Source organism: Lissotriton vulgaris, chromosome 1_1 (genome assembly GCF_964263255.1).
Source record: "Lissotriton vulgaris chromosome 1_1, aLisVul1.2, whole genome shotgun sequence".
Taxonomy (NCBI): Eukaryota; Metazoa; Chordata; class Amphibia; order Caudata; family Salamandridae; genus Lissotriton; species Lissotriton vulgaris.
In genome coordinates, this window is record NC_141685.1 from 1,703,728,620 (window position 1) to 1,703,756,029 (window position 27,410).

Sequence of the window (27,410 nt, forward strand, 5' to 3'; positions counted from 1 at the left end):
TGAGGGAAGTCCCTAACAACAGGAGCCCAGGGTATCCCTCCCCGTTGGAATTACTGATGGGCCCTTAAGCCAGGGGATGTTTATGGCGCCAGCTAGATTATGGTTACTATAAAAGGGTGCATTTTAAGACACTGCTCACTGCTTTTAAAGCATGGATTCTGGTACGTCGCCTACTAGGGCTGGGGACCATTATACCACCTTATGGTGCAGTAATAAATTGCCGGAGATCTTCAATGACCTTTATTTTAAGAATTGTTAAAGGCTGGAGTAAAACAAATAGGCAAGTTTTACTCAATTTGTGGTATAATATCATACGACGAATTAAGATTGAAATTTGGTTTTACCCATAGAGAGTTTTTTAAATATCTTCAGATTAGAGGTTATTTACAGAAGAGATAGGAAGAGCGAATTGGAACACAAACTTATACAACCTACCCCACCACCCCCCATGTATTGGGAGTATGTATAGATCGCTTAACGAACATATGAAAGACGATCTGGGTAAGTGGTTTACTAAGTGGCAAGCTAAACTAGACATTACTGACCCAGTATTTCAAAGTGCTTTCATAAACTCCCAATTAGTTCTAATGCCTGCCAACCTCCAAACATAATTATAAGACCTGCTTTGAGCTAGAATACACCCCATATAGGAGAGCCAAATGGAGGAGGGCAAAAAAGTATTTTGTCCACAGTGTGCTCTGCATAAAGCAGACTTGGTTCATATGTTTGCTACCTGTAACATACTTGGGTCACTAATTAAGGAAATTAATGATTTTTTAAGAAGCCAACTGCAGCTGTATATTGATTAAACTCCTCCGCTAATGCTATTGGCTATAACCAATCTGGGGCAGAAGATGGAGGTTCCCTGTTAAGCATAGCAATGGCTGTGTATAGATTGTGCATTGCCTCCGTTTGGCTGGATCCAGTCCACCCTCGTTCCAACAATGGCTAGCCCGAATATTAGTGTCATGTAATCTTGAGAAAGCTATATATACTTGAAAAGGACACCGGGCCAGGAAGAAGGGGATAAGAATTTGGAAATTGTTAGCCAATTGGGTTGAACAATCGGATAGGTGAAACGCACTAGCACTTTATGGGATTCATTTGCTGCTATATAATTGGAGTAGAATACCAGAAGTTGGGTTGGTGTGGGTTTTAGTCATGTTAGCATCGCATCTGCTGCATATTTTGCACTATTGTATTTTGAATCTGCTGCTAAACAATTAATGGATTTTTTAGGGGTGTGTCTTCCGTGAGCTTCTTTTTGCTGCTATGTAATAAGAACTCACAGTGATTTATTGTTGGTTATTATTATAGCCTATGAATTCCTTGAGATGAATTGAAGTGTGGGGAAGGGTGGGGTGGGGGAGGGCTCAGGGTCTGGATTAAATTGTGGAGGGAAAATGTTGCTTCAATAAAATTATTTATAAAAAAAAACGAAAAATGTCAAAGCCAATGATATGGTAAAATAATAGCCTTCACAGCAAAACATTCTAAGCAATATTATCTGCCAGTATTTAGATGCAATTTACCAGAAATAAACACCCTTGAGAACAGAGCTTGGTGGGAAATCTTCAGGACAGCTCTAAAATATAAATATATTCACCAGGAAATAATTAATAATAAAACTATGGGGCCGAAATGGATGTCTTTTGGTCTGCTAAACACGTTAGCAGCAAACGTACAATAAAATTAAACATATAGGTACCCACAGATAGGCAACATGGCTTCATCACCAGATATCCTTATAAATATATATATATGTATTCTGAAGAAATATAACCAACTTATTCTGAATAGGCTGTTTGTTAGCTGTATTAAACTAGATAAGCTTTGAGCCAGAAAAGTGAGCACTCCTTCTCCTGAGCAAGACATATTGGACACAGTTTCCAAGCTGCCAAATAAAGCTTCAGGCCATATGGCCTCCCTGTGGAACTATAAAGGCATTTGTGCTAGAACTGGTTCCTCTTTTAATGTCTTTGTTTAACAGAGGATGACAGAGCTACTCCCTTTTTAATGGGCACGATAGTTGTCCTTTTCAAAAACTTAAAACATCCAGATAGATGTGGATCTTACCACGCAAAGGCTATGATTAATGATGATTGTTCAAGTTTTGACAAAAGCCGCATATGACCATATAATCAAAGAATTTGGCAAAGGTAAACTGATGTGGATTCTTTCACAGTGTATCATTGACTTCTAATAGCATTAGTCTAAAATGTAGCTTTATTAATCCAGATATGATATATCGTATTTACATAATAAAAACTACTCAAATAAACATACTAAAATCAATAGTCCTCTTTTTTTAAAAATCAGATTCACGCATAGGCATTACTAAAAACAGACCTATTTAGCCAAATTCGTTTATTCTTAAGCATGTGAAATATATGACTAGGCAATCAGGTTAAGATCTAAATTTATTTACTAAAAGTGAGGATCCTTTTCCTTTCCTGTGCTGACTAGTTGAAGAAATGTGAATTTATTGAATGTTTTGTATGCCACGACTATTAAACCAGAAGGGCAGTAACTAGGCCTAGAAAAGAAAAACATTGAGTGGCTCGGAGATTAAATCATCTCATATGTTTTCACTTGAGGACCAAGGGAGTGGGGGATATTATCAGTCATAAATTAAAATTCAGCACTTGTTCCACTCATCAAATATAAAGAATATTCATTAGGATTAAATATTTTGGAAATAAGTCATTTTCTGTGCCGATAAGCGATGGGCTCTGTACATGTTATGCACAGAATGCTGCTAGAAAGAAAATGTGTCTCTCCTATTAAAATTTGGCAAAACATTTTAAACATAAGGATCAGCTCTGGAGATTGGCACAAATTATTCCAGCTTGACACAATATTGCATCCAATGACCTGATCTCCGCATGGTGTAATATTTTAGCTGTTTTACAGGGGGATGGGGCCCCGAGGTAAAAAACAGAGCGCTAGCATTTAAACGCTCAGTTGCGGCGATAAAGCATTTTGCCAGTAAATTGGGCAGAAAACAACCTGGTATAATGCTTAACATATATGTGGCCAAATGTAGAAGCATCGCCCTGTATGGGGCAGGGATATGGGGATATCATGATGTGACGATGCTCCAGGTTATTGAAAATAATTTTTTTCGCTACCTTTTGTCCCTTCCGAAAAGTATGTCAAATTATAACTGCCATGTAGAACTAGGCATGGACTATTTGACAGATCTGATTAAAATCCAGCCAATCCTACTCTGGAGGAGAATTTGGGCAACGCAAGAACTGGCTCTCAATCGAGAAATTATCCTGGATGTAAAGAAATTAGCCAATGCAAAAAGAATCAAATGGCTTGAGTATGTGAGGAAAGCCCTGACGGACATTGACAAGCCAGAATGGTATGATAAACCTGAATCAATTGGGAAAATTCCTAAAAAAGCCTTAAAAAATCTGTGTATGGAACATTTTAATACCTTAAGGCTTGGGAATGAAGTCAGCAAAAGAACTGTTCTCGAACATCAGCCGCTGCTGATTACCTTTAAAATGCAACCCTACCTAACTTTGATAACTTTGGGATTTGAGCGCTTCGTCCTGACCAGATTCAGGTTCAATATATTTCACCGCCTGGTCTCATATCCGGAGAAAAATGACTGGAATAGAACTCTGGCCCCATGCCCATGCGACAACATATCTATCCAGTCTACCTTCCATTTGGTACTATTTTGCAAACGGTATAAAAAAGAACGGGCGAGATGGTTGAAATCTTATCTTAGAGATGGGGCTTGGAGGCAATGTAGGCCAGCTTATTTACATCTCCAACAATTAGGAAACCCCCTATGTATTAGTTCTATGTCAATGTTTTTAAAAAGTGTCGTAAAATCACGGAATCTATCATGAATTTATTAACTATCGATTTATCACCATACTTGGATTTAATGCTGTTTTTATACCTAGTTATTGTGTGTATCTATAATGTGTAATTTGTTTACTATGTACTGCTTTTATGATTTTTTACTTGGTGAAAATCGAATAAAGTATTTGAAATTGAAATAGCTGTTTTATACACCAGAATAGGTTCATACATTTTGTTAGCAGAATATAGACAGCCATCCTCACTTCCTTGATGAAAATAATGGAGTCTGATGTCACATCTGTCATCTTGCCTAAAATTAGAACAATTCTGAAGATGTATTTCTAATTATACGGAGAACTCTTCGAGATTGAAATCGATCTACTTCTGTGAATTGCAATGTTTGGTTTAGCTTTACAATCCATTCATTTTCTGGAGATGTAGCAGAAATATTGGGCTTTAGTAGAATAAAGCAAAACATATATTGTGTATGAAAGAGCGTTGTGCCATGAGAAACTATTGACTTGTTAATGCTTTTTGACGATACTGGCACTTATTTCTATAACTTGGGCAATAGTGCAGCTCCATAACTGACTTCTAATGATGCCACCTGCGAACAGTTTTGTATATTCTTTGTCTAATGGGGATTTGCGGGACAACTGACCACTGGGAAGTCTGCCAGCTCTCTCCACCTCCCCCCGAGTTTATCGGAGAGTGGAGGAGTCCAGCGACTGGCATTTTGTATATTGGGCTATATTATAGCCCAAATCACTCAACTACCCAACTTTATATAGGTGAGGTAATTGGACTCCCTGCCATCATTTTAAATACAGGTGACCTGGTGGCGGAGAGATTTATGGCATTTTTTGTTTTTCAGAGATATTTTGGGGAAATGTTATAGTTAGTGCATTTAGTATTCATATTGCAAAGGCCGCTGCTGAGAGGCATGGTTGAGGAGATTTGGTGTCACTTCCTGGTTGGCTGAGGTGGTGCTGACATGTTAGCTGCCAAGAAAAATCAATGCGGCATCGGTAGAGGATGCAGCGAGTGTGGGGGGCTGCTCTGTATACTAGCGAGTGGCCACTCTTTCAGCAGGGAGACTGGCAGGTACACCTGTGATTGTGCAAGCAAGCAACCGTGGGAGAGTAGGCAGTGCCAAAGAGCCAAAGAATGCTGGTTTTGTGTTGTGGGCCCTGCGAGCAAGCAGCGATGTGTCAGAGTGCAGCAAGGCCAGGGCTCGAGTCGGGGTACCACGCGGGTGGAAGGCGGGGCATATTTCCAGGATGGTTCCTGGCAGATATAACAAAGCTGTAGGGGCACAGGGGGCATCTGGCAGAGGAATTAGAGGCAGAGTAGGAGGGGCCCAATGGTGGTTTCTCGGTGGGTTGTGGCAAGCCTATTGAGAGTGCACCCTAGAGGTCCCGAGGGGCAACAACCTCGCTGTTACGGGGGGATTGACTGACACACTTTCCATGGACAGGATTTGATGGAGGGGACGCCATAAGAAGGGGGGAGGGCACATGGTAGGACAAAGACCCTGGAGTTGTCTGCAGGTTAGCAATGGTGTAGCAGATTGAGGTACAAGAGAGAAGGGGACTAGGGGTTTCTGGGGTGGGTCTGGGAGTCAAGTAGGTGGCAGGGGTAGGACACATTGGGCACCAGTACGCCAGTCCTCTATTCTTTCTTCCAGGTGGACGAAACGGCGCAAGTTTCCAGACTCTGTAGGTGAAGAGATGGATGGGCCCTATGCGGTTCACCTGATGGCATCGGGGGATCTCTATGAGGCTGATGGAAGAAGGTCCAGTACGGCCTTGCCAGCTCTCTTGGCAGGAAGGTCAGGGATGGCCTCTGGCAACCACAGCACATCAGACTGATGGGTGGTGTCAGCAGAGCGAAAGCGGAGGAGTTGTTTTGGCCCCCCTGGACACAGTGTGTTGCCCACTGACTGATAAAAGAGTTGTGGTATCAAGCCAGGGAGTGTGTGCAGGTCCTGATGAGTACCGGTTTGATGTCCTTATGGGTGACACACAGGTTGATTATGATGAGAACTGCCTTGAGGAGGGTGTGTTGCGGATGGGGAGACTGTGGTGGCACAGTGGGCCTAACAGGTGAGGGGGTCCACTAATGTCCTGTCCAGTGTTTTACAGGAAATATGACTGGGCCAAGCGTGGAAGGGGAGCCTCAGCGGCCCCTGGCAAGGTGGCAAGCAAAAGTACAGGCACCCACCTTAGAGCCAAGTAAGGGTCAAGATGCCAGCATGGGTACAGTGATGATGTGCATGGGTGGGAACTGCGCAAAGGAAAATATGCAGCGTACTTTGGGGTAAGCATGAACGTACTACCAGTCAGCATGAAGGGAGCGCAACACACAGCGACAAGGAGCACAGGTGGAAGTACCATTGGGGTTGGAAAAGAGGGGAGTATAGTGCGTCAGGAAGCTTAAAAATAGGAGATTGCCCTACATGGGGTTCAATAATAATAATAAAATAATAATATTAGAAGGCACTCTTAGAGCATGCAGCTACCCCAGATGGGGTGTCCCGGCGCTAAAGCAGACAGTGAACAAGGTAGAGGTCAGCGCAAGACTAGTCATTCCAGCTAAAAAAACTGGTTCTTAAGGCCTTTCTAAATTCCTGTTCAGACTGCATCATGCATAAGTGGGGAGGGAGGGTATTCCAACATTTGGTGGTACACACCTCGAATGTTCTGCCACCCATTCTTGCTTTTGCAAAGCGCAGTGTGGAGACAAAGTGTTTGAGGTTGGATCTTAAAGGTCTATCTTGTTGAGAAGGGCGGAGTCTCCTCCTCAGATAGATAGGCCCTCTCCCTTTGTCTGCTCGAAAGGCAAACGTCAGGGCCTTAAATTCAAACCGCTAGTCTATAGGCAGCAAGTGCAGTCACCTGAAATGGAGAGATGTGGTGTCAAAACAGGACCCCGCAGACCAGTCGGCCTGCTGCATTTCGAATGATCTGGAGTCTATGGATCAAACCAAGCGGTAAGCCCATGTACAGGCCTTCCGCATAATCAAGGTGGGAGGTGATTAGAGCCTGGACCATGGTTTTGCGGGTTAAACTAGGCAGAACATGTATACATTTCCTGATGGTTTCCATTTTTCCAAATCAAGCCGCCAAAACCGATTGTACATGGGTCGTGAGGGATAGATCTTTGTCCCATCTCACATCCAGATTTCTGACCGAGTTCACCCAATTCCGATGACCACCAAACATTGGACGGAGTGGGTGTCGGTTGATTAAAAAACAGGACCTCTGTCTTGTCTTCCCTGATTAGGCTTTAAGAAATGCGGTTTATCCAGTCAGCGATGTTTTTTGAGGCATTCTTTTAGCGGGTCAAAGGTGGAGTCTGACACTCCGCTAAAAGTAAACAGCATCTGAGTGTCATCAGCGTAGAATGTCACCTTAATCTCCATTTTGGAGATAAGCTCCGCCAAAGGTGTTAAATAGACTAGACATTAAAGAGAAGCGGGCTCAGGGCTGAACCTTAGGGTACCTCCCATTTCAGAGGTTTGGTGGGTGTGGTGAAGGGGTGGGTCAGTACCTGTTGGTTACCGCTGTGCAAAAAGGATGTCAACCAGTTTAGTGCTGTTCCCTCGATGCCTATGTCCTTCAGGCGATCTAACAGGATGGGGTGAGACACCGTGTCGAATGCTGCAGATAAATCTAACACCACTAACATGGCCTTAAAGCCTCCATCCACTGCCCAGCGTATGGAATCAGCCATTTCAATCAGAACAGATTCTGTACTGAATCCTGGGCAAAAAAGCGGACTGAGACACATGCAAAAGGCTATTAGACTTGATAAACGCTGCCAATTGCTGGTGTACTAGTTTCTCTAAAACGTCCCCCAGGGCGGGGAGCAGAGAGAACAGCCTATTGTTGCTGGTGACTTAACCCCTTCCATGCTCATGATGGAACGGTTCCGTCATGAGCGTCGGTTGAGCTGTGCTCATGACGGAACCGTTCCGTCATGAGCCGACAGGCTCATTAGAACCTTCAGCACAGAGCGAAAATTTGCGCCGCGCTGAAGGGGTTAAGGGTCAGCATTAGCTTTCTTCAATATTGGGAGAAGAAAGGCATGCTTGCAAGCTGAGGGATAGACACTTTGTCTGATAGAAGAATTCCAGATGGTGTTTAAGTGGGGGTTAAGACACTCAGCGAGGGCAGTCTACAGTTTGGCTGACCAAGGCTCACCAGGGGACCCAGATTTGCATTTCTGAAGCTCTATCAGCGATGCTTCCATAGAGATATCAGCAAATTCTGAGAAAACTGGCCTAGGAGTCTGCTCCAGTTTCTGAGCAATTGTCATCCCAGAGAGGCAGGGAGATGCAGGAAAGGACGTGTAAATCAGAGCGATTTTTTCCACGAAGAATTCTGAGATTTTGTTACAAAGTTTCTGTGAGGGGGGCAAGCGTGAGTGAGCGCGAGGGGGTTCATAAAAGACTTCACTATTTTTAAATGTTCCCTAGATGAGTTCTTTGCACTAGAAATACTTTCGGCAAAGAAGTCTCTCTTTTTTCCAATAAGGAGTTTATGATACTCTTTAAGTGCTGCACAATACCAGGTTTTGCTTTCCTGAGAGTAGGTTAATCTCCAGCTGCGTTCCAATCCTTTACATTCAGATTTTTTGCTCTGATCGTCTCAGTAAACCAGGGAGCAGAGGGATGGAGGTGGCTCTCCCTTCGGTTTTCAAGTGTAGCCGGAAAGGTATCAGGAAGTGGTCTGCCCAGATCACCGGTTCAGGAGGATGTCGGGTAGGTTTGAGCAAATAAGGTCCAGTGTGTGACCAGCCTTGTGAGTAGGAAATAGCACTTGTTGGGTTATATTACGGCTGGCCAGTGTGGAGATGAAGTTAGTACTATGCGGGCATGTAGGATCATCCACATGAAAGTTAACGTCACCTTGCATCGTAAAGTTAGAGTACAGCGTGCTGGCCTGGGCAATATAATTTACCAGGGTGTGGGAGGATTTTAGGCTACAGTCCGGCAGTCTAAAGACGCCATTGGGAGCACATTTGATGTTAGCCACCATGGACAGGACTTGGAAAGGCGAGTATGTTGTGAGGCTTAAGTTACTCCATCACGAGTTCAGGTCTAAAGAGGGGTCTAAAGGGGGAGGAGTATGAGCAGGCCAAGTGGCTGACGGTACCCCAGGTGAGTAAAACCTGGACAGCAGAGTTCCTAAATTATGCCAGCATGTTTTACAAAAGGTTACCGGACATTGTGTGGCCATGTTAAATACATGGATGTGATATGCAAGGCCCAAATTATGAGGCTAGCTATGCCAAGCTCAGTATGATGAGGAAGTTAGGGTGCAGTTGACATGAAACTCCGAAGTGAAGTGGGAGCTGGTCTCTGAAATTGGGCAGCCTATTCATGGACGATGTGTAGTGGGTCAGAATATCTTCATCGCTGGTGGTTTGCCAATAGTTTAAAGGTCATTGCAGGGGCACCCCACAATAGGAGGGGTGGGTGCAGCAGTCAAGGGACAGAGTGCAACTGGGGTACATGCTGGGATGTCAACAAAGGTTTGTGTACTTGGGAGTACTGCAAGTCACAAATGAGTGCTCCAAGTGCACAGGCAGGAATGCTCTTCTTAATGGTTTCAGAGCTGCTGGTGGCCACTGGGGGCAAAAGTCAGGCCAGGGGCAGCAATGTGTGATTAGTCAGGGCTTACAGCACCAGAAGCAACTGTATAGCAATAAAGGGGGTAGAGTGGTGCAGGGATCTGGTGCAGAAGGCTCATATTCTGTTAAAATTGGACAGGTTTGAATACCGGCTATTTCTTTTCAGTTGCGTGGGACAGGTTCACATGGGTTTTTCTGTTTGGGGTATAACGGTTGGAAGTCAGCAACAATTTGCGCTCTGCTAAGGAACATTAACAAGATTGCAAGTCAAATTGGGTAGGAAGGTCTTGGATGGCCGGTCCATTTGAATGGGGGCGATGGAAGCTGGGATCATAAAGCCAATTGGGGTGGTGCCTAAAAAGGAGCAGGGACAGTTTCACTGAAGACTGCACTTTTCATGGCTGAAAGAGGTCTCCAGTGAATGATTTAATTGCAGAAGATATGGTTCAGTGTCATATCTCTCAGTTGACGTGGCCATGTCACTGGTGGTGGTGTCGGGCCTTGGTGCACTGGAGGCAACGTACAATATGGAGTCTTCTTTTTGACTGCTTATGGTGCATACAGATAATTGTCAACCATTGGGCATAAAGTCTGCTGGCGCCGGTGTGGGAACAAGACACTGCTGAGGGGATGTTCCATGTTGGTGGCACTGTTCTGAATGTTTCAGTTTGGTCCTGTAATGGTTGTTGGGCATACAGGCCATCAGCTGGTTAAACATTATTTGGATGATTTATTTTTCGTGGCACAACCCGGCTTGGTGGACTGCCGGCTGGCTAGCATCCAGGAGATCATGGGTGACCTTGGGCACCACTAACAGCCGAGAAAATGGTGGGCCGGGCACGGTCTTATTCTTTTGGGCTATTGACAAGGAATAACACAGAATGGAGAGGAGGGTGTATCAGGACCACAAGGAGATGTTGCACACATTGTGGGTTTGCATACTGGCAACAGTAAAGATGAAGGTTAAGGAGATTCAGGTGTTGCTGCAGTGGTTGTTTTCCATAGCTTACGGGCCATTGGCTGGGGATACATTATTTGGTCAATTCTATTTTGTGGATTAACCCGGTTGGTGGACTGCCAGAAGAGGCTGTCTAGCTTCCAAGAGCTCATGGGTGACCTGGGGTACTGCTTACACCAGAGAAAACGATGGACCAGAGTACTTTCATATCCTTTTTGGGAGATGAAATTGGCACACAGAGAATGAAGGGGCAATGGCAACAGGACAATAGAGAGATGATGTATGCATTGTTGGTTGGATTGCTGACAAGAGACAGGGTGAAGGTTAAGGAGTTTCTGGTGTTGCTGGGGAGCTTTAATTTTGCATGCAGTGTGGCCAGAGCGGGCAAAAGGTTGTAGGAGGTTGAATTTGGCACTTTTTTGATTTCTCGCTGCCTCATCAGTCAATGAGGCTATCTGCAGGGGTCAACGAAAAACTTTGGCTGTGGTGTTTTCTTGCTGGGTGCCTTCAATGGGATTCTGTTAGTACAGCAGGAATGACATGGACTGTGAGATTCAAATATTCTCAGATGCAGAAGGGAGTCTGGGGTTTGGCCTATACTAGTAAGGGTGGTGGTGTGCAGAGGACTTGCCGACACCATGGACGGCCGGGGGATGTAGGTGCATTGCTTTCTTGCAGCTGTTCTCATTGGTGTTAGCTGCCACACGGTGGGGGCAGAGTTGGTGAATAAGAAGGTGTGGTTCATGGTCAGCAGCATGGCTGTGGTACAGGCTGTGAGTATTCGGTCGGTATGGGATGCCGAGGTATTGACGTTGCAGGGGGGTTTTGTGTTGGGTTGCTTGAGGTATGTACCGGTGTGGTTAAGGACGTTGTGGATGCTTTGCCTCATTCACAGTGGGGGAGATATTTTTGTTATTACAGATTTTATTGAGTTTTCATGTGTAACAGTGAAGACATCAGGCACATATACAGTGTCATATCTAGGTAAAGTCAGTTGTTGAGTTAAAAGTGTCGAGTGCATTATTTTACTACCTGCAATAAAGGAAACCTTTGTGCGATCAGGAGCAAGCATTTGAGTATTGCATCCTTTAACATATGACCTGTGTCGGGGTTGCCAGTGGGCAGAACAGGTGGCAGGAGTTCCCCCAGGGGAGCAAGTTACTTATTCTTTCTCATGGGAGCTCCATTGGAAGTGGGATATGGGTTGGGCGCACAGAGATTGCATGCACCAGTCTTAATGATGCTACAGTTGATAGGTTTATGCCATTTGGGACGAGGGTAACACTTTCTACAATGTGATGTGAAATGTTACTGCTGTTCTTGTTGGTTGCAGGTTCAGTCGCAGGTCCGGTGACAGACGAAGTTGCAATGTTGGTGGGGGTCCACCCGTATATCAAGTGGGCAGACAGACAAGAAGGGCAGAGAAACTAGGGGGCAATACTGGGATTTGACCGGCATCGGTTCCACACTACATGAAGGGGAAAATGGGACTTGTGTTTGAGGGCATTGATGCAGCATTCACAGGGCATTTTAAAAGCTGGCAGGCACCAGGTGTTGGAACACCACTTAGAGGAGACTGATTTAGTGAAGGAATAAGTTGTGGTGCTGTCGAGGGACATGAAGCATGATGTACTGTAGATTAAGACCCAGTGGGCTGTGTCCCTTGTCTTTCGGGCTGAGTTCCCGCCGTGGAGGATTTGGTGGGGGACCAGCTTTCTGTCAGCTATAGACCTGACATGTAGAAAAATTATCAGGGAAAGGTCAAGGGAACATGGCGTTTTCAAGGCTTATGTGTCCTAGTGTTACGTGTCGGGATGGAGTTGCATTTGATGGAACTAATGGAAGTGTTGGCCAGGATGTTGGCCATCAGGAGATCGAGTAAGCAGTGGTACCAAACACACGGTGGTTGCAGGGGCAAAAAAATTAGTGGGCTCCCTTTTTCCAGGTGGTGGAGGCCTGGAATGTTTTACATGAGTTTATAGAAGTTTGGTTGGCATTGCTTGTTGGTTAACTATGTGGAAATGGATGGTAGGCAAGAAGTTCAAGGTGAAGTAAAGGATATTTGGATGCTTAGAGGTTGATATATTTAGTCATAGGGTCTAGTGGAAAGTTAAAGTTGAAACATTTTAAAATGCACTATAATGTAGATGTGATAGTTGTGAGGTGGGCTTTGTGGAGGGGAAAGCATGGGTGGGGGTAGGAGACTGGATAGTTAATTTGATACATAGTGAGGCTTTAGATTTGTAAGCAGATTGCCCAGGTAAAGTTTGTGAAGGGCACCTGTTTCAATAAAGTGGCCTTTTTCGCACAACACCAGTGGTCTGTGCTGCTCCCTCTCTACCAATTTGTATTTGTATATTTGGCCACTTATGCATATCAGTATTAAAAAAAGAATGAGCATGATTAGGCCAAGACTTTTCCTAGGCACTCTGAAATCAGAGTGGAGGTTGGAAGATTCTATTTTTTTTCATGCAATCCAGTGGAGTTCATTTTCACCAATAATATGATTATAAGATTTCTTCTTGGGTGCTATTTTAGTAGACAAGTGTGGAACGTGGCCTTTTTGGATAAAGTTCCCTAAACTTTTTGCTTTCCCCCTAGACCGTTTTCCTGACCTAGAGATGCCAATTTAGATGCTTTGGGTACGTTGTCACTGCTGATCAGTGTCAAAGTACAGGAGTTCCCTATGTAAAATGTAATGGTGATTGGTTGGCCATGATTGGTATGTTGCCTTACTAGTAAAAGTCCCTACTGATGTGCACTGTATGTGCAAGGGATAGTAATGCAAGGGCACGCAGGGAAGGGAACTCAGGCCTTCAGTGTAGGGCATGCGCGCAGAAGGCTAAGTTAGCATGTAGTCCTGACAAGTGCAACCACTTGTCAGGCCTGACTTTCTCATTTATATACACATGGGGCACCCCTGTGGTAGGTACCAGGTAACCCCTGGGCAGGGTGCAGTGTAGGTGAAAGGCAGAACATAAACTGTGTGTGTTATGTTCTGACCGTGAAAAACTCTCCATTTCGTTTTTCATTGCTGAAATGCCATTCTGCCCATAGGACAGAATGGGGGAGGCTGGGTGTTGTGTTTGTTAGCCTAGTTTCCTGTCAGTCACAGTGTCATAATGCATATTTGTGTGTTTATAAACCACTATTTTAGAAAGTGGCTGAGTTTTGTGCTCTGAGCATTTCTATGTGTTTCAGAAATGCGGATTGTCTGTCTGGAACTAAAAGGTGAGAGGAGCTGGGAGATGTCTTGACCCAGGGAGGGTTTGAGATGGCACCAGGCTGCCCTGCATCTGGAGAGAAAGGGGAAGTGAATCCCGGGAGGTGAAAAGGCCTTGGCTGGGGCTATAAACCAATTGATCCATCTCCTGCTGTGTGAATAATCCACACCCCCAGTATCAAAGGGAGAGAGGTGACATTGAGTAACTGATTTAGGGAGGGGTCAGGGACCCCTGAGCACATACAAACTTCAAATACATTAAGGGGTACAACTATGAGAGCTGAAACCCCTGAACATTGGACTGAAACAGATATGGATTGAGACTGACAAAGGCTTGGACCCATTCTTTGGTCAAGAGGAACCTCTGCAAAAGAAGGAGTAACTGAAGAGACTGCTGTGGATAGACCAATCCTTGCTTCGTGATCTGGGGCTGGTGTGTAGTTTGCTGTTCTAACTAAGGAAGAGGCTGTTGGTACTGTGCTTGGAGGTGCTGGGACCCCCTGCTTGAAGAAGTCTGTGCTTTGTGCTGTGTCTTCAAATCCCAAGGGCCCGAGGTGAGCTGGTTTCCTGTTTTGGAAACACGGAAATATAAAAGTTTCCAGAAAAGACTCTCAGATACGCCGTAGGTATGTGTGCTCTGTCTAGCCTGAGACCTTCGCAAGTTGTGCCCTGTGATCTTGGGAACCTGGAGTTTCAAGGGAAACACCGACACGCTGGCTGCGTGTTGTGGTGCAGCCCGGGTGTTGGTGAAGAGTGCCAGGGCCTCATAGGCATCAAAAGAAGAAGTGAGCCTCTGATGTGCAAGAGCGCATGTCGTGGTGCAGCCAGGGTGTTAGGGAAGAGCGCCTGGACATTGTGTGCACCGGTAGAAGAGGTTAGACTCAGATGTGCAGGAGTGCATGTCGTGGTGCAGCCAGGGCGTTGGTGAGGAGCGCCTGGACATCGTGTGCACCAACGGAGGAAGTGAGTCTCGGACGTGCTCGGTGCATGCTGTGGTGCAGCCTGGGTGTTGGTGAATAGTGCCAAGGCCTCGTAGGCACAGAAAGAAGAAGTGAGTCTCCGACGTGCAAGAGCATGTGTCATGGTGCAGCCAGGGCATTAGGGAAGAGCGCCTGGACATCGTGTGCACCGGGAGAAGAGGTGAGACTTAAACGTGCAGGGTGCGTATTAAGGTGCAAGCGGAGTGTTGGTGAAGAGCTCCGGATCGTCGTGAGCACCAAAGAAGAGGCGAGTCTCCGACCCGCGGTTTTTGTGTGTCAAAGTGCTACCTGAAGGTGCTGGTGAGGCGTGCTGTGTTCAGGTGTGCACCGAATTGAAGTAAAGTCTCAACAGGGCTGAGCGCGGGTCTTGGTGTGGACTGAGACCACCATAGTGAGAGCCAAGTCATTGGGGCCCTTGGAGTCGATCAGCAGCGGCCCAGACCGGCAGCCATAGAAGAACTGAGCTACCTGCCTGAGTCCGCCGTAACCGGTGACAGAGTTCTGGATCAAGGCCCAAGTTGCTGATGTCGGGGAGGAGAGTGGGATCGTGCCCCCCCCCCCCAGGTAAAATGGATCAACACCTGGGGTGGGGTGCGGGCCTGGAGGGACACTCTCTCGGCCTCCTGCTTCAGTCATCTGCACGAGCCGTTGCTCCGGCACAGATCCCAGCCCATGCTGACCCAAGACAGGGAAGTACTGGGGCCGGAGTGGGAAGCAGTACTTTTTGTGTCATCATTTGATCCATAACGGGGGCACTGGTAAAGGAGCATGTAAAACTGTCGTATTACACTTTGCATTATTGCTGTTAATGAACTATCGAACTGTCATATGACGCATGACCTCATTTGTGCCTGACGAACTGTATGCGGGGTGCGCTACGCACTACGTTATTTCTCCCTTGCATATTACCTGATTGTAAAGTGGTGTATTGCATTATTTCTTCAGTGCACAGTATCTAAGTATAACGTGGCACAGTGTATTATTTCTTTATTGCACCGTACAGGATTGTAACGTGAAGCATTGCTTTGTTTCTTCCTGGTACAGGGCATGCTAGTGGTGATACGCATTGCATTATTCCTTCAATTGCAAGTACATGACTGCGGCGCTACGTATGGTATTGTTTCTCTGTTGCAATGTATAGAATATCATTACGCATTGCACTATTGTATCCTTTTGCAACGTGTTGTGCTCCCTTACCGATCCCATTTTCTAGTTTGTCATGCAGAGAATGAACTATCAATGTGTAGCACTACAAAGTGGCAACAACAACACACTCGGACACCTTAGGACATTTTGCATTAGTCTTAAGCAACTTTAGCCACAGTGCCACCATTACAATTTACTAAGTATAATTTACAGAAGGCATCAGAAATCTTAAATCAGCTTAAAAAAAATGCAAAATGTCAAATTCAAATGTGCACACAGTTTAAATTAGTTTGTTTCAAGTGTGTACTTACACACTGCTTTTTGAGGTGGGGTTAACGGATACCCATTGGTTTCACACCAGCCGACAGGGAAGATGTCCATCGATTCCACATCAACAATGTATTCTGGAACCGGTTTCTGTAAACCTACAAGAAAATAAGGAATTCAAAGGTAACTCTAAATATGGTCACTGAAAATTGAGTTCATTTATTTTCTTTAGCACACATACAATTATGTTCATGGGCACACTTTACAGCGTGTGGAAATTTGAGTCAACCTACAGGGTTCATACATGAAAACACACACTACACAAGAGATCTCCTCCTAGACCCTTTACTGTGGTTGAAGCACAGTTTGCATTCATGTGAACTAAATAGTTGACCTAACATTCACTCAAGGCAAGAGCTCAGTAGTTCATCCTCATCAGTAATCTTTATTCGGTATTGTATAAAACACCATAAAAGTACAGTTCGAAATGCTAAAAACATGTATTATTTACTTTACAGCGGGGAAAAAGGAAATAAAGAAACTCTAAAGAGAAAGGTACCGGGACATTCATTACAATTCATTCTTCCCTCATCAGTCCCCGCTCCCTCCGGCCAGACCTCTTGTTCCTCTCAGTTTAAATGCTAATCTGAGAAAGCTCGTGATAGAGAGCAGGGTCAGGGGGTCTTGGGCCATTTGCAAGTATAAAAGTGCGACCTTAGCGTGCCTAAATTTGAGTCTTTTCAGAAGACTAACTAAGTACAGGCGCCTGGGCAAAGAGTAAAAAAGGGCACAATAATACAAAATGAAGGGTATCCTGCGGAGATCGTTGATCGCAGCCGCAGGATCCCTTTGGCTAAACAAAGTTGGTAAAACCTGCCGGATCGGCTAATAAATAATGTAAAAGGTTGAGCCTAAAACGTGTTAGTAAGAATCTCAGCTCAGTAGTTATTTTTAAGAAAGATATAAACAAAAGAAATCCCCAAAACAAGTAATTTAAGACAATTTTGCTCCTGTGTTTCTTTTATTACAGTTAATTTATCAACCTACATTTTGGCGCTAAAGCATTAAAACAAGAATGGCGGTCCATGTGATGCCAAGCCAGTGGGTACAGTCTCTGCACCGCCAAACTGGCGCTCCACCTGCCATGTTATGACCGCCACAGTACCACTGCTACTGACAAGATCCTTGATCCCGTGGTGGCACAGCAGTCATAGACCATAAAATGCTGGGGGTGCAGCTGTTGCACCGCCAAGCATATTATGAGTTTCCTCACTGCCCTCCTTTTCATGGAGGTGAGCTCGCCATGAAAAGCATGGCGAGGCAGAAACTAGGGGGGGCTACAGGGCCCCCTAGTGCCTCTGTGCATGGGAATGCATGCAGGTGGGCACATGTTGTGCCACCCTGTCTGTACACCCACATGTTCCTTTACGTAATGAAATGCACAACATTGTGCATTTGGGTCTGTGCAGGAAAGGGCTTGAGCATTCCCATTGCCATGTCCTTCTAAGGCTCACTGCCTTGGCCAGCCAAATCACCACTTGCCAGACCAGGAGAAAAATAAACTAATGTGGTGGGTGGCCGGCAGACGGCTTTGGCGGTGTGGCAGCATGACGCTGGTGTGGCGGCCTGCTGTCACACCGCCAAAGTTGTGTATGATGCGATTTTTTGAACATATTGGTATGTCAGCTTTAATTATTTAACTTTTGATTAAAAATGATAAACGTATTTGGCCAAAGCAAAATATTTGTTTATTCTGAAATTCATCTGAAAACCTCTGAAAAGCTGACATTTTGGTATACTTGGTGTTTACACATTATGGTCCGACTTACTAATGTGGTGTTAGCAGAGAAGACATTCTATGGTAATTGACTTAATATGGGTTAGTTTTACAGAACTTATGAAGAGCTGTGGCTTATGACCTACAAAAATAGAAAACTTGAATTCAAACACTACCATCCCTACTTGATAAAAGTGTGTGATTTTTTGCAAATTACTTTTTCTACCTGCGCCTCAGCCACATTGTGATGAAATCGTGAAGGCTTAGAACAGGCTCAACTGCATGCTGTATAAAAGTTCACATTTACATAGAAAAGTGTTGAACACATGCAAGAAACATTCCATAAAGTGTTTCCTGCATTTCATTTATTGAACGTGAAACACGATCAGAGGAGCATTTTTATACTAATATATTTGAATCCCACCTCTCTGTGAGATATGTATGTGACCCTCGAGAGATATCTTTTGTTCCCCTCAGAATTACAAGTGTAATGGTCATTCCAAGAGATACCTGCCCATGTTATATGAGTTATTCTAACACAATATCGTGTAAATAATATTCTGGGTAACAAATACTGTGTAAAAAATATTGTGATGTTAAAAACATTGTGGTACAGAATACAGGAGGTAAAACTATCCACTTTTTAATATCTTATTTAACATAGTTTGATATAATATTTTATCTTAAATACAGTTCTATAAAAACCCAGCTTCCCCGGCCATATTAAAGCAGGCAGGAAAGTTATTGCCCCTGTGCTCACTGATTTGCTCAATCTATCTAATGCCTCTTGGCAGGTTCCTTCTGAATGGAAGCACACTATGGTGTGTCTACTCTTGTACCTGAGAATCTAAGACCTACATGCTTATTGCCTTTTTTTTGCGAAAATTGCTGAACAATTCGTCAACCAACAGCTGATGAATTTTGTAGAAGAAAAAGCACTTCTTCGAGAGTCTCAATCTGGGTCAGGCATCTCTTCAGCACAGAATCAGCTCTCCTATTTGCATCAGAAACACTCTTTCTTGCGGCGGATGAAGGCAAGACAGTGGCTACAGAACTCAGGGGGTGAAGGACACTGCACTGGGCTGGTTGGCAGACTTTTTGCAAGGCCGTACCTTTCAGGTCATCCCCTACACCTTCAAAATACAGTCACTGCAGCATGGAATGTCTCAGGGCTACGCCCTGAGTCTGCCCCTCTTTAATTTATATATGTAAACATTAGCAGAATTTATGAGAGCCATGGAGCCATTTATTTTGCAGTGCAACCCATACCACTGGTGCTTTACCACTGACCAGCACTGTAGCTCCCTGTTAGACCTAGTAGTGCGGGGTCAGCCGAATGCCAGCCTTCATAGCTCTTGCTGCATTGTCATAGCAGACCTATCATCCTTGGAAAAGTTGGGGACAATCAGTGCATATGTAAGTGCCAAGGACTTCTTCAAGAGTTTCAATCTGGGCTCAGGCAACTCTTCAGCACAGAATCAGCTCTCCTATTTGCATCAGAATCACTCTTTCTTGCAGCGGATGAAGGCAAGACAGTGGCTACAGAACTCAGGGGTGAAGGACACTGCACTGGGCTGGTTGGCAGACTTTTTGCAAGGCCGTACCTTTCAGGTCATCCCCTACACCTTCAAAATACAGTCACTGCAGCATGGAATGTCTCAGGGCTACGCCCTGAGTCTGCCCCTCTTTAATTTATATATGTAAACATTAGCAGAACTTATTGAGAGCCATGGAGCCATTTATTTTGCAGTGCAAACCATACCACTGGTGCTTTACCACTGACCAGCACTGTAGCTCCCTGTTAGACCTAGTAGTGCGGGGTCAGCCGAATGCCAGCCTTCATATCTCTTGCTGCATTGTCATAGCAGACCTATCATCCTTGGAAAAGTTGGGGACAATCAGTGCATATGTAAGTGCCAAGGACTTGAGTAGAGGTCAGCGGCAGTACCTCAACATTGATGCCAGGTAATTCACTAATCCTTGGGAACTTTAACTAAAACTAGTCTCCATGCCATCAGGATTACAATGCCTGACCTGACCAATCCAGAGTCGATAATCTAAGACAATGACATTTTCACTTGAAACCAGTTCCTAGGGTGTTCATTCCAGAACCAAAGTGCAAACATTATTGTGCACTAAAAAAACCTAAATGGACATGTTTTCTTGTCTGAGAAACAGGCTAACGTCTTCACAAGAGATTTCTTAGAAGGCTTGATACTTCTGTAATTCAGAAATATGTCCTCATGTTGTGGCAACGTAAAGTGGAATCTGAAAGATAGTTTTAATTCTACTTTAAGCGATTAGGATTCTTTCACGATGATTCACAGCTGTTTTTTTTTTTTTTTAGAAAAACACTGGAGAAAAGTTTCTCCTTTTGCATGATCACCCCCATTTTATTGGGACTGATGCTGACTTTTGTTTTACTCTGTGCAATGGGACTCTGGTATCCAGGCAATATTGCATGTACTCAGAACACTTAAATATGCCAACATTGGCTATACTCCTAATATACTCCTAATTGCCATATTTAACTTTCATGTAAGTCACTAGCATGGCCTATAATTTAAATGTCATTATTGGAATGAAACACACATTGTGACACCCTTAGAGTGAGAGACAGAGCAATACATTACTGCAGGCTTACTACTGTAGCCTGTTGGAGCAGTTTTAAAACTGCAATTTTGACCTGCCAAAAACTAAATCCCTATTGACAGGCCTAACGACTTCTTCCAAATATTAATGTCACCCCTAAGTAGGCCTTAATGCCCAATAAGGCAGGGTGTATTGTATTTAAAAGTAGACATGTTAAAGTTTAACATAAAACATCCTTGCAGTGAATAGGCTCCAAAATCTATTTTCAGTGTGTAGCAGGGTTAGCTGTTTCACTGGAAAGCATTTGGATATAATATGAACATTTTAAATTGTTATCTCTGCCTAGGATCCAGCTAAAAAGTTAATTCTTGGACTTTTTATAATATTTATTACAAGCCCAATTCATTAGTAAAGTTAGATTTGTGCTGAATATTTTACAAAAGATATTAAGTCACATTACATCTGCCTAAATCCTCCAGAAGTCCATTTGCAAGAGCTTCCAACTGCCACCCATGAGACAAATAGTTCCTTTGATCAGGTATACCATTGCTCCCAGGTGAACTGTTACTTTGGCAGGGTGACCATCTGGACTGTGCCTAGGAACTTAATTTACTTCAAAGAGGCCTACCCTGCTGCAGGCATATATAGCTTACACCGGGACCTGCCCTTCCTTTGCCTTTCAAGTTAGCCAGGCACCAAACACAGTGGTAGAGGAGTTGCCCCCAGAACCTATTTTGAATGACTACAAAGGAGGGGTTGCTAATTTCCTTGGCCACCCATCTATGGTGGGCACATGAACTCTGCACGGGGGAAGAAGGGATTTAGGTAGAGAAGGGCGCTGTGGGATTGTTTGTAGAAGGCACTGGAAGTGCGGCAAAAGTTGCTAAGGGTACTACTCTAGGAACGGTTCCCTGTTGGTTAGGGAGGGGCCAGGAGTCACCCGCACCCAAAGGATAGTGCCAGGCATAAATGAAGCACCCTTAGGCATCCTCTTCAGAAGACTGCTGGGCCTGTAAAAGACAGAAGTGGGACTGCATCTGCTGTTAATACCTGTGAGGATACCTGAAAGGCTGGGCCGGCTCCCTTGTGTACCCAGGACAAAGAAGTGTACTCCAAGGGTCAGTTGGCTGCCCTTCCTGAAGAGCCCACATGACCTGTTCCAATTAGACTTGCCTTGAACCCTGATGGCCTCATCCGTAAGTTTAATAACAGAGAAAATCATAAATGTTTTTTTTGCCATTCCCTGATATTGAAAATACACTCAACAGAGGTGGAAGATTGCTGATTTTAATAACAGAGAGGAACATAGCCAAAGATTTTAATTATGTTGAAAAGTAGGAAACAGCAAATTCTGTAAAATAGTCCTTCCTGTATGGTGGTTTCCCTGCTACTTTAGAAGAAGGCAAACTGTATCGAAATGTCCTTCTTTCCCTTGCCTGCTTTCTGGTAGGTACCACGACCACTTGAATAATGTAACAGGGGAGGACCAAATTATGCAGAAGGGTTTACTAAATTACACAACAAGAAAAGGCTAATTATGAGGCACAATGCGTCACTTTTTGGGACAGTAATACTTAATTATTTTGACATTTTAACACGTTAAATTGTTTTGGCAAATGTTGCAGCCCATTAGTAGCACTTTAACACCCAAATAGGCAACTGAAAGGTGGCCAGCCAACCTTTGCAAAGGACCCTCTTCACTGTGCAACAGCACATCACTGAATCTTTTCCAACTTTAGATCAGTTTGAACTGCAAACTATTTTTTTGTTAAAACCGGCAAATTATGCAGCAGATTATGGATTTAGTGGTAAATGCAGCAAAGCCATAATTAAGTGGAAATCACTGCAGCCAAAGGGCCACATAATTCTAGTAGCAGTCTGTAATGATACCTGCTGCTATAGATCTGTGAAGATTAGCAAAATAGAGGAAAGTTCCTGTAGCAAGGGGACTGCAAGTTACAGCATCCCTTGTTTCTTCTTTTGGGTGTAGAAACCTCCATGAATAGCAGACATGAGCACACATGCCTGGGTCAAGATGGCTCCATGCACAGCCATTCAGGAGCCCTGAAGATGAGTTAGAGAATGCCATCATGTCTGTTTATATTTGTCATCATAGAAATTAGGTTCTACTCATGATAGGTTATACCCACCTTCTTCTGTTAGTCATTTGTTTTAGAGCCCACTCTATTGGTATAGTTTGAAAGACAAGAAGAGAAGAGCTTCTTCTTAGTGGCGTAGCTTGGGGGGGGGAGGTCCAGCCCAGGAGGCACTATTTTGGTGGTGGTAGCCTCGCAGCACTGGTGGCATGTGGCGACGGCCATTATAATTTATTTGGGGCACTGTGTCCCCAAATAAATTATAAAGGTCGTCGCCACGGGCTACCAGTGCCGCGCCGCTGCAGCCCCGACAGTAAGTGATGTACAGTACACCCACCAACCCCCACGCCCACACGTGCAACTGTGACTGAGCACGCAGCTCAGCACACGTGATGTGCAGTTATGTAAATGCAAGCGCACCTGCTTGCAAATGCTGCAGCGCACGCATGCACCACCTAGTGTAGTCGTGGTGTTGCGGTGCTCGACGTACCGTCTATGTGCATCCCAGGGTCGTCAATCTTGTAGCACGAAAGCTCTACCAATGATGGCCCTAGGCATCATTTTTGGCCAGCCCCTGCACTTAAAATGCATCAGTGCCGTGCACCACCAGCACCCGCTCTCTTGAGTGGAGTCGAGTCTGGGGAGTGCTGGGCGTTTTGCAGCAGAACCAACCCCTACGGTAGGGGCCCTGCCACCACTGTGGAGTCTACACAGGAGAGCCTGAGGTAAGAGCTAAACAGGTTCTCCTAATAATACATATGAGAAATATTTGTGCCCGAAATTTTACTGTGAGGTGAGGGTAGTGGTAATATTTGGAGGCTGTCAGGATTACCAGGCTTCAGAGAATACACATCGATGGGCAATGTGTCAGTTAATAGAGCTCTGCCCACATGAATCCTGGTTTCCACAGAATGTGGCCATTAGATTTACTGTCAGGAAATAAGATTCAAAATTCAAGTCACAGGACTGAGGATTCTGACCCTCAAATTTGACGTGGCATTTATATCTCAATCACACTTGCTGTGATGTACAAAAAACTGCATTCATGATGGCCTTCTGAATCACCAAATGAGCCGGCTGTAGTGATAATGAGTAAACGTCTTCTGGTGTTTAGGGACAGAACTGCCCTTAAACATTAACCCAAAAGAGTTCTTTTTACAGGGCTCCAATCTCAACTACCTCAGACCAAGAGCCTCTTTCCGTAGCAGTGAAATCAAGAATAGGTTCGGTTGGTATCTTTAGTTGCAGCAAGGGAGTGAGGGTGCATGGCACAGGAAGGCTGGCTTGGAAGCAGGTGTAACTTTATTTGGTGTAGCTTTCATCTTTAAAGTTCATTGCTTTGTTTCCAAAGTATTTCACCATCTTCAGAATGATGAAAATGTCACTCAGCTGCAGGGCCGCTTTTTAGAGTTGGTGGCAGGTGGTATAACAATATCTGTAGGTAGCCTCCAATGTCTCCCTTGTTCACAGATTCCCTCACTACTGCCCTTCATCTCTCCATAGCCCCTTTCTCACATTTATTTGATTTCTTTTATAGTGCTACTCATCCCTATTTAGGGCGTCAGAGAACTTTACTTTACACACACATTATGTAGCAACAGTGTTTTGTGCAAGTGTGTTAATGAATGTGTCTCACATCAGTGTTGCGAACAAACATGTCGCCGGTATCCTATAGGCGACAAACTTCTTATGATGCGTGCAGTCTATTTTATATTCTGTGTAATACAATATTTGAATTAACTGCATACATGTTCAGTGCTTCCTGTCACAGGCTGTGCTCTCACAACACCATAAATACAAGTCACTATTCCCCTAGTGCGCCAACAAGGATTCAAATCAGTGACCCTCGGGCTACAGACATAGGCACCCGAAGTGATCAAATCAACCAACTGAGTTTTCTTGCAGCGCAACACATTTCCCACAGATGAGTTTACCTGGCATTCATTTTCCATTTTATGTGTGTGCAATCAGGCCAAGGTGATTGCTGGTGTCGGGGGAGGGGGAAGTAAGACCCGAGGAGCGAGCAAATGTGAGAGCGATCATGAGAACGACAGTGGGAGAGATGAGTGAGAGTGTGGAAGTTAATAAAGACGGGTACATTTTAGTTGAAACGGGGAAAGTACTGCATGTGGAGATGAGAAATAATGTATATAATACATGAAATCGGGACGGAATGATGGAGAATGTCTAACGTTATGATGTATAGTTATTCTGTACTATTCCTGCCTGTGTCAATAAGTAGCTGTACTTCATTATTGTGTGCGTTGTTTGCAGTAAAGCACACTGTAATCATTATTAGCACCTACACATGACAAAAGAATATCAGGGTTTTTTTCATTCTTATTATGACCGGGTTGGCACTTGGTCTTTAAAAATAATTTGCCCTGACCGTTAAAAGCTGCTTTTGTCTTCAATTATAATATATTGTGTGAAAACAAGCATGCCAAGAATGTCAGAACACAAAAGCAGTGTGGGATTTCTCTAAGTCACTAGGCCTTGTATGAAATGAACTTCTATATATCAATAATCAGCTGGAGGTTTTTGGCGCCATAGAGCCAAGCTACAGGGTTGACTCCATTGGCCTCCAGAGAAAATACAAGAGGCCATGGGGGCTTCATTTGCCACTCTGACACAAAAATGAAGTCTGAGAAACAGCCAGGTCAATGTGCTAAAAAACCCCACAATAAAGTCATTTTTAAGGAGTACATTTTGATTACTTATCATTCGGTTTATGGTTTTATCTTTTTTAAGCCAAAACTCTGTAGAAATCAGCACAGCCTGCATTGTATTGCACAACAGCTAGGGAAGTGAGACTTCATGATGCACCTCTCGGATTTCTTTGAAGTGCTCGCTGTCCTTTGTCCCCAATATACCCCCCCCCCACCCCACCCCCTGCTTCCTGCTGCCATGGGTGGCAATCTGAGAGATAGCCCCGGGCGCCAGAAGCTCTAGATATGCCAGTGGCTTTTTCCATGTACTCCCCTCTTTTTGATCCTACATTCAAGTAGTATGTCCAAGTACCATGAGAAGGAAAATGTTCTGCAGCTGATCTGTAAAATAATCATGCATCCAAGCAAGTGTGTAAAAGAAAGGTGCAGACAAACCAGCACCTATGACCAGCTTGTTTCTCCCCAACTGCGGCCAAAATAGTCTTTTGAACGAAATGGCAACAAAAAACCTTTTCCTTCCTTTCTTACTGAGACGATGTCATGCAAAGTAAACTATTCAAAGCTGTACCAGAGAGAGCCTCTCAAGATACATTTCAATAAAATACCTCTGAAATGGAATGTGTAATCAACAGGAGCAGTCGGCATCTACCATCATTTAAGTGTTCAATGCGGATATTTTATATGCAGGAATATTTAAAGTAGATTGATAAAATCCAGCTCGTTCCTTTGGATTACAATTATAGAGAGCAAAAATAAAATGTAAAACGTTGCTGCCAAATTGGTAATTTCTGTTAAAGCAATGGATGGAATGGCCAATGCTTCTAACTGTAAATACCACCAGCACAGTTGTGCTTATACAAAACTGTTATTTCAAGAGTAATAAAAGGGATATATATGAACTATTTGAAAATAAATAGAGACACTTTCAATACAGCACTGCTGTTCCTTAGTGGAGAGACCGATTGTGGCTGGGGAAATCCCTGCCTTAGCACTGCCATACTGGGGATAGTTGATGGCATAATAGGTAACCATTGCAGTATGCTGGTGCTGACATACTGAGGGCAATTCTTGGACATAATTCTTAACTTAAGGGACCATTCATGGCAAAATACTGGTGCGAGAACATTAGAGAGCATTAGGAAGGACAACGATGACAAACGGGACTTCAAAATGATTGCCCCGACATACTAGAGATCATTTCTGGATATGGGTCATCTACGGTTCTGAGCATAACGGGGCACCAATGGTATATAGAGGGATTCCATGACAAAATATTTGACATGGAGATAATTACTGACCTAAGAGGGAAACTAAACAGACATTTTATAATCAATGGGGTCAACTACTGGATAGCATCGGGTTTCATTGGGTTGTTACACAAATTACTTTTTAGAACATTTCTGAGAAACTTTAAAATGCATAATTTGACCAATTTTTAAATAAAATTCTAACTTGCTCATTGAAATTCGAGCTGGTATTATGCATACCACTAACAAAAATTTCAAGCAGCCGCTGCCACATATCAACCTATGTAAAACTTTCAAACAAATAAATAAATACTGTGCTCTGCGGATACACATGTAGCTTTAAAGTGACTCTCTTTTTCTAAGCTGTTTGGGCTGTCAAATCATTTCTTTTCAATAAGGATATCATTTTTCCAATGAGCTCTTTTATTTAAATCCAGGTGCGCCATGAGACTTCATTCAACTGCATGGAATGGAGAATTTACTTCTCCTGTTAAGTGGGATGAAGTCAAGAATTTAGCGCTTGACAACGTTTTGTATTTGCCTGTATTGAAATTTCCAACATCCAGCCCCTTTCAGTGATAATTTCATGTCCCTGGTATGCTGTGCCGGATAGGGCAGCCAAGGATTTTGCAGTGCAGTGGTGATAATGCAGGGATTAAGGTTGGCAGGTGATCTTGGGGGAAGGGGGGGTGGGGAGGGTAGGTCACAGTAGGCAATACGATATTGCAGTTAGGTATAAGATCAGGCACACGCGGCATCTTGACTAGTCTTGGAGAGGGGGACTTAAGGAAGCAAGGTAGTTGGGGGCCAAGCTGTGTTAGTCCCTCCTCCAGTCCTTTGTGGCAGTGGGAATGGTTCCTGTTTCTTCCGAAGGCAATTAAAGCTGCATTTTAAAACAAATCACAAGCTTCACAATGTTTTAGAACAATATTGAATATAAGAGTTGGGAGACCATGATGTCCGGATCACTCTGTTATGGCAGGGCTGTACATT

The 27,410-nt window shown here is 44.1% G+C and overlaps 1 protein-coding gene across 3 annotated transcripts in view; it reads right to left on the bottom strand.

The window, feature by feature from the left end:
- The window catches only part of SFMBT2 (Scm like with four mbt domains 2), a 916,952-nt gene that overhangs the window by 179,188 nt on the left and 710,354 nt on the right, over positions 1 to 27,410 (bottom strand). For all 3 annotated transcript variants that reach the window (XM_086918957.1, XM_086918956.1, XM_086918958.1), the window contains one exon: positions 16,081 to 16,194. In XM_086918957.1, the coding sequence (XP_086775083.1) occupies positions 16,081 to 16,194 (114 nt within the window). The remainder of the gene's footprint in view (positions 1 to 16,080; positions 16,195 to 27,410) is intronic.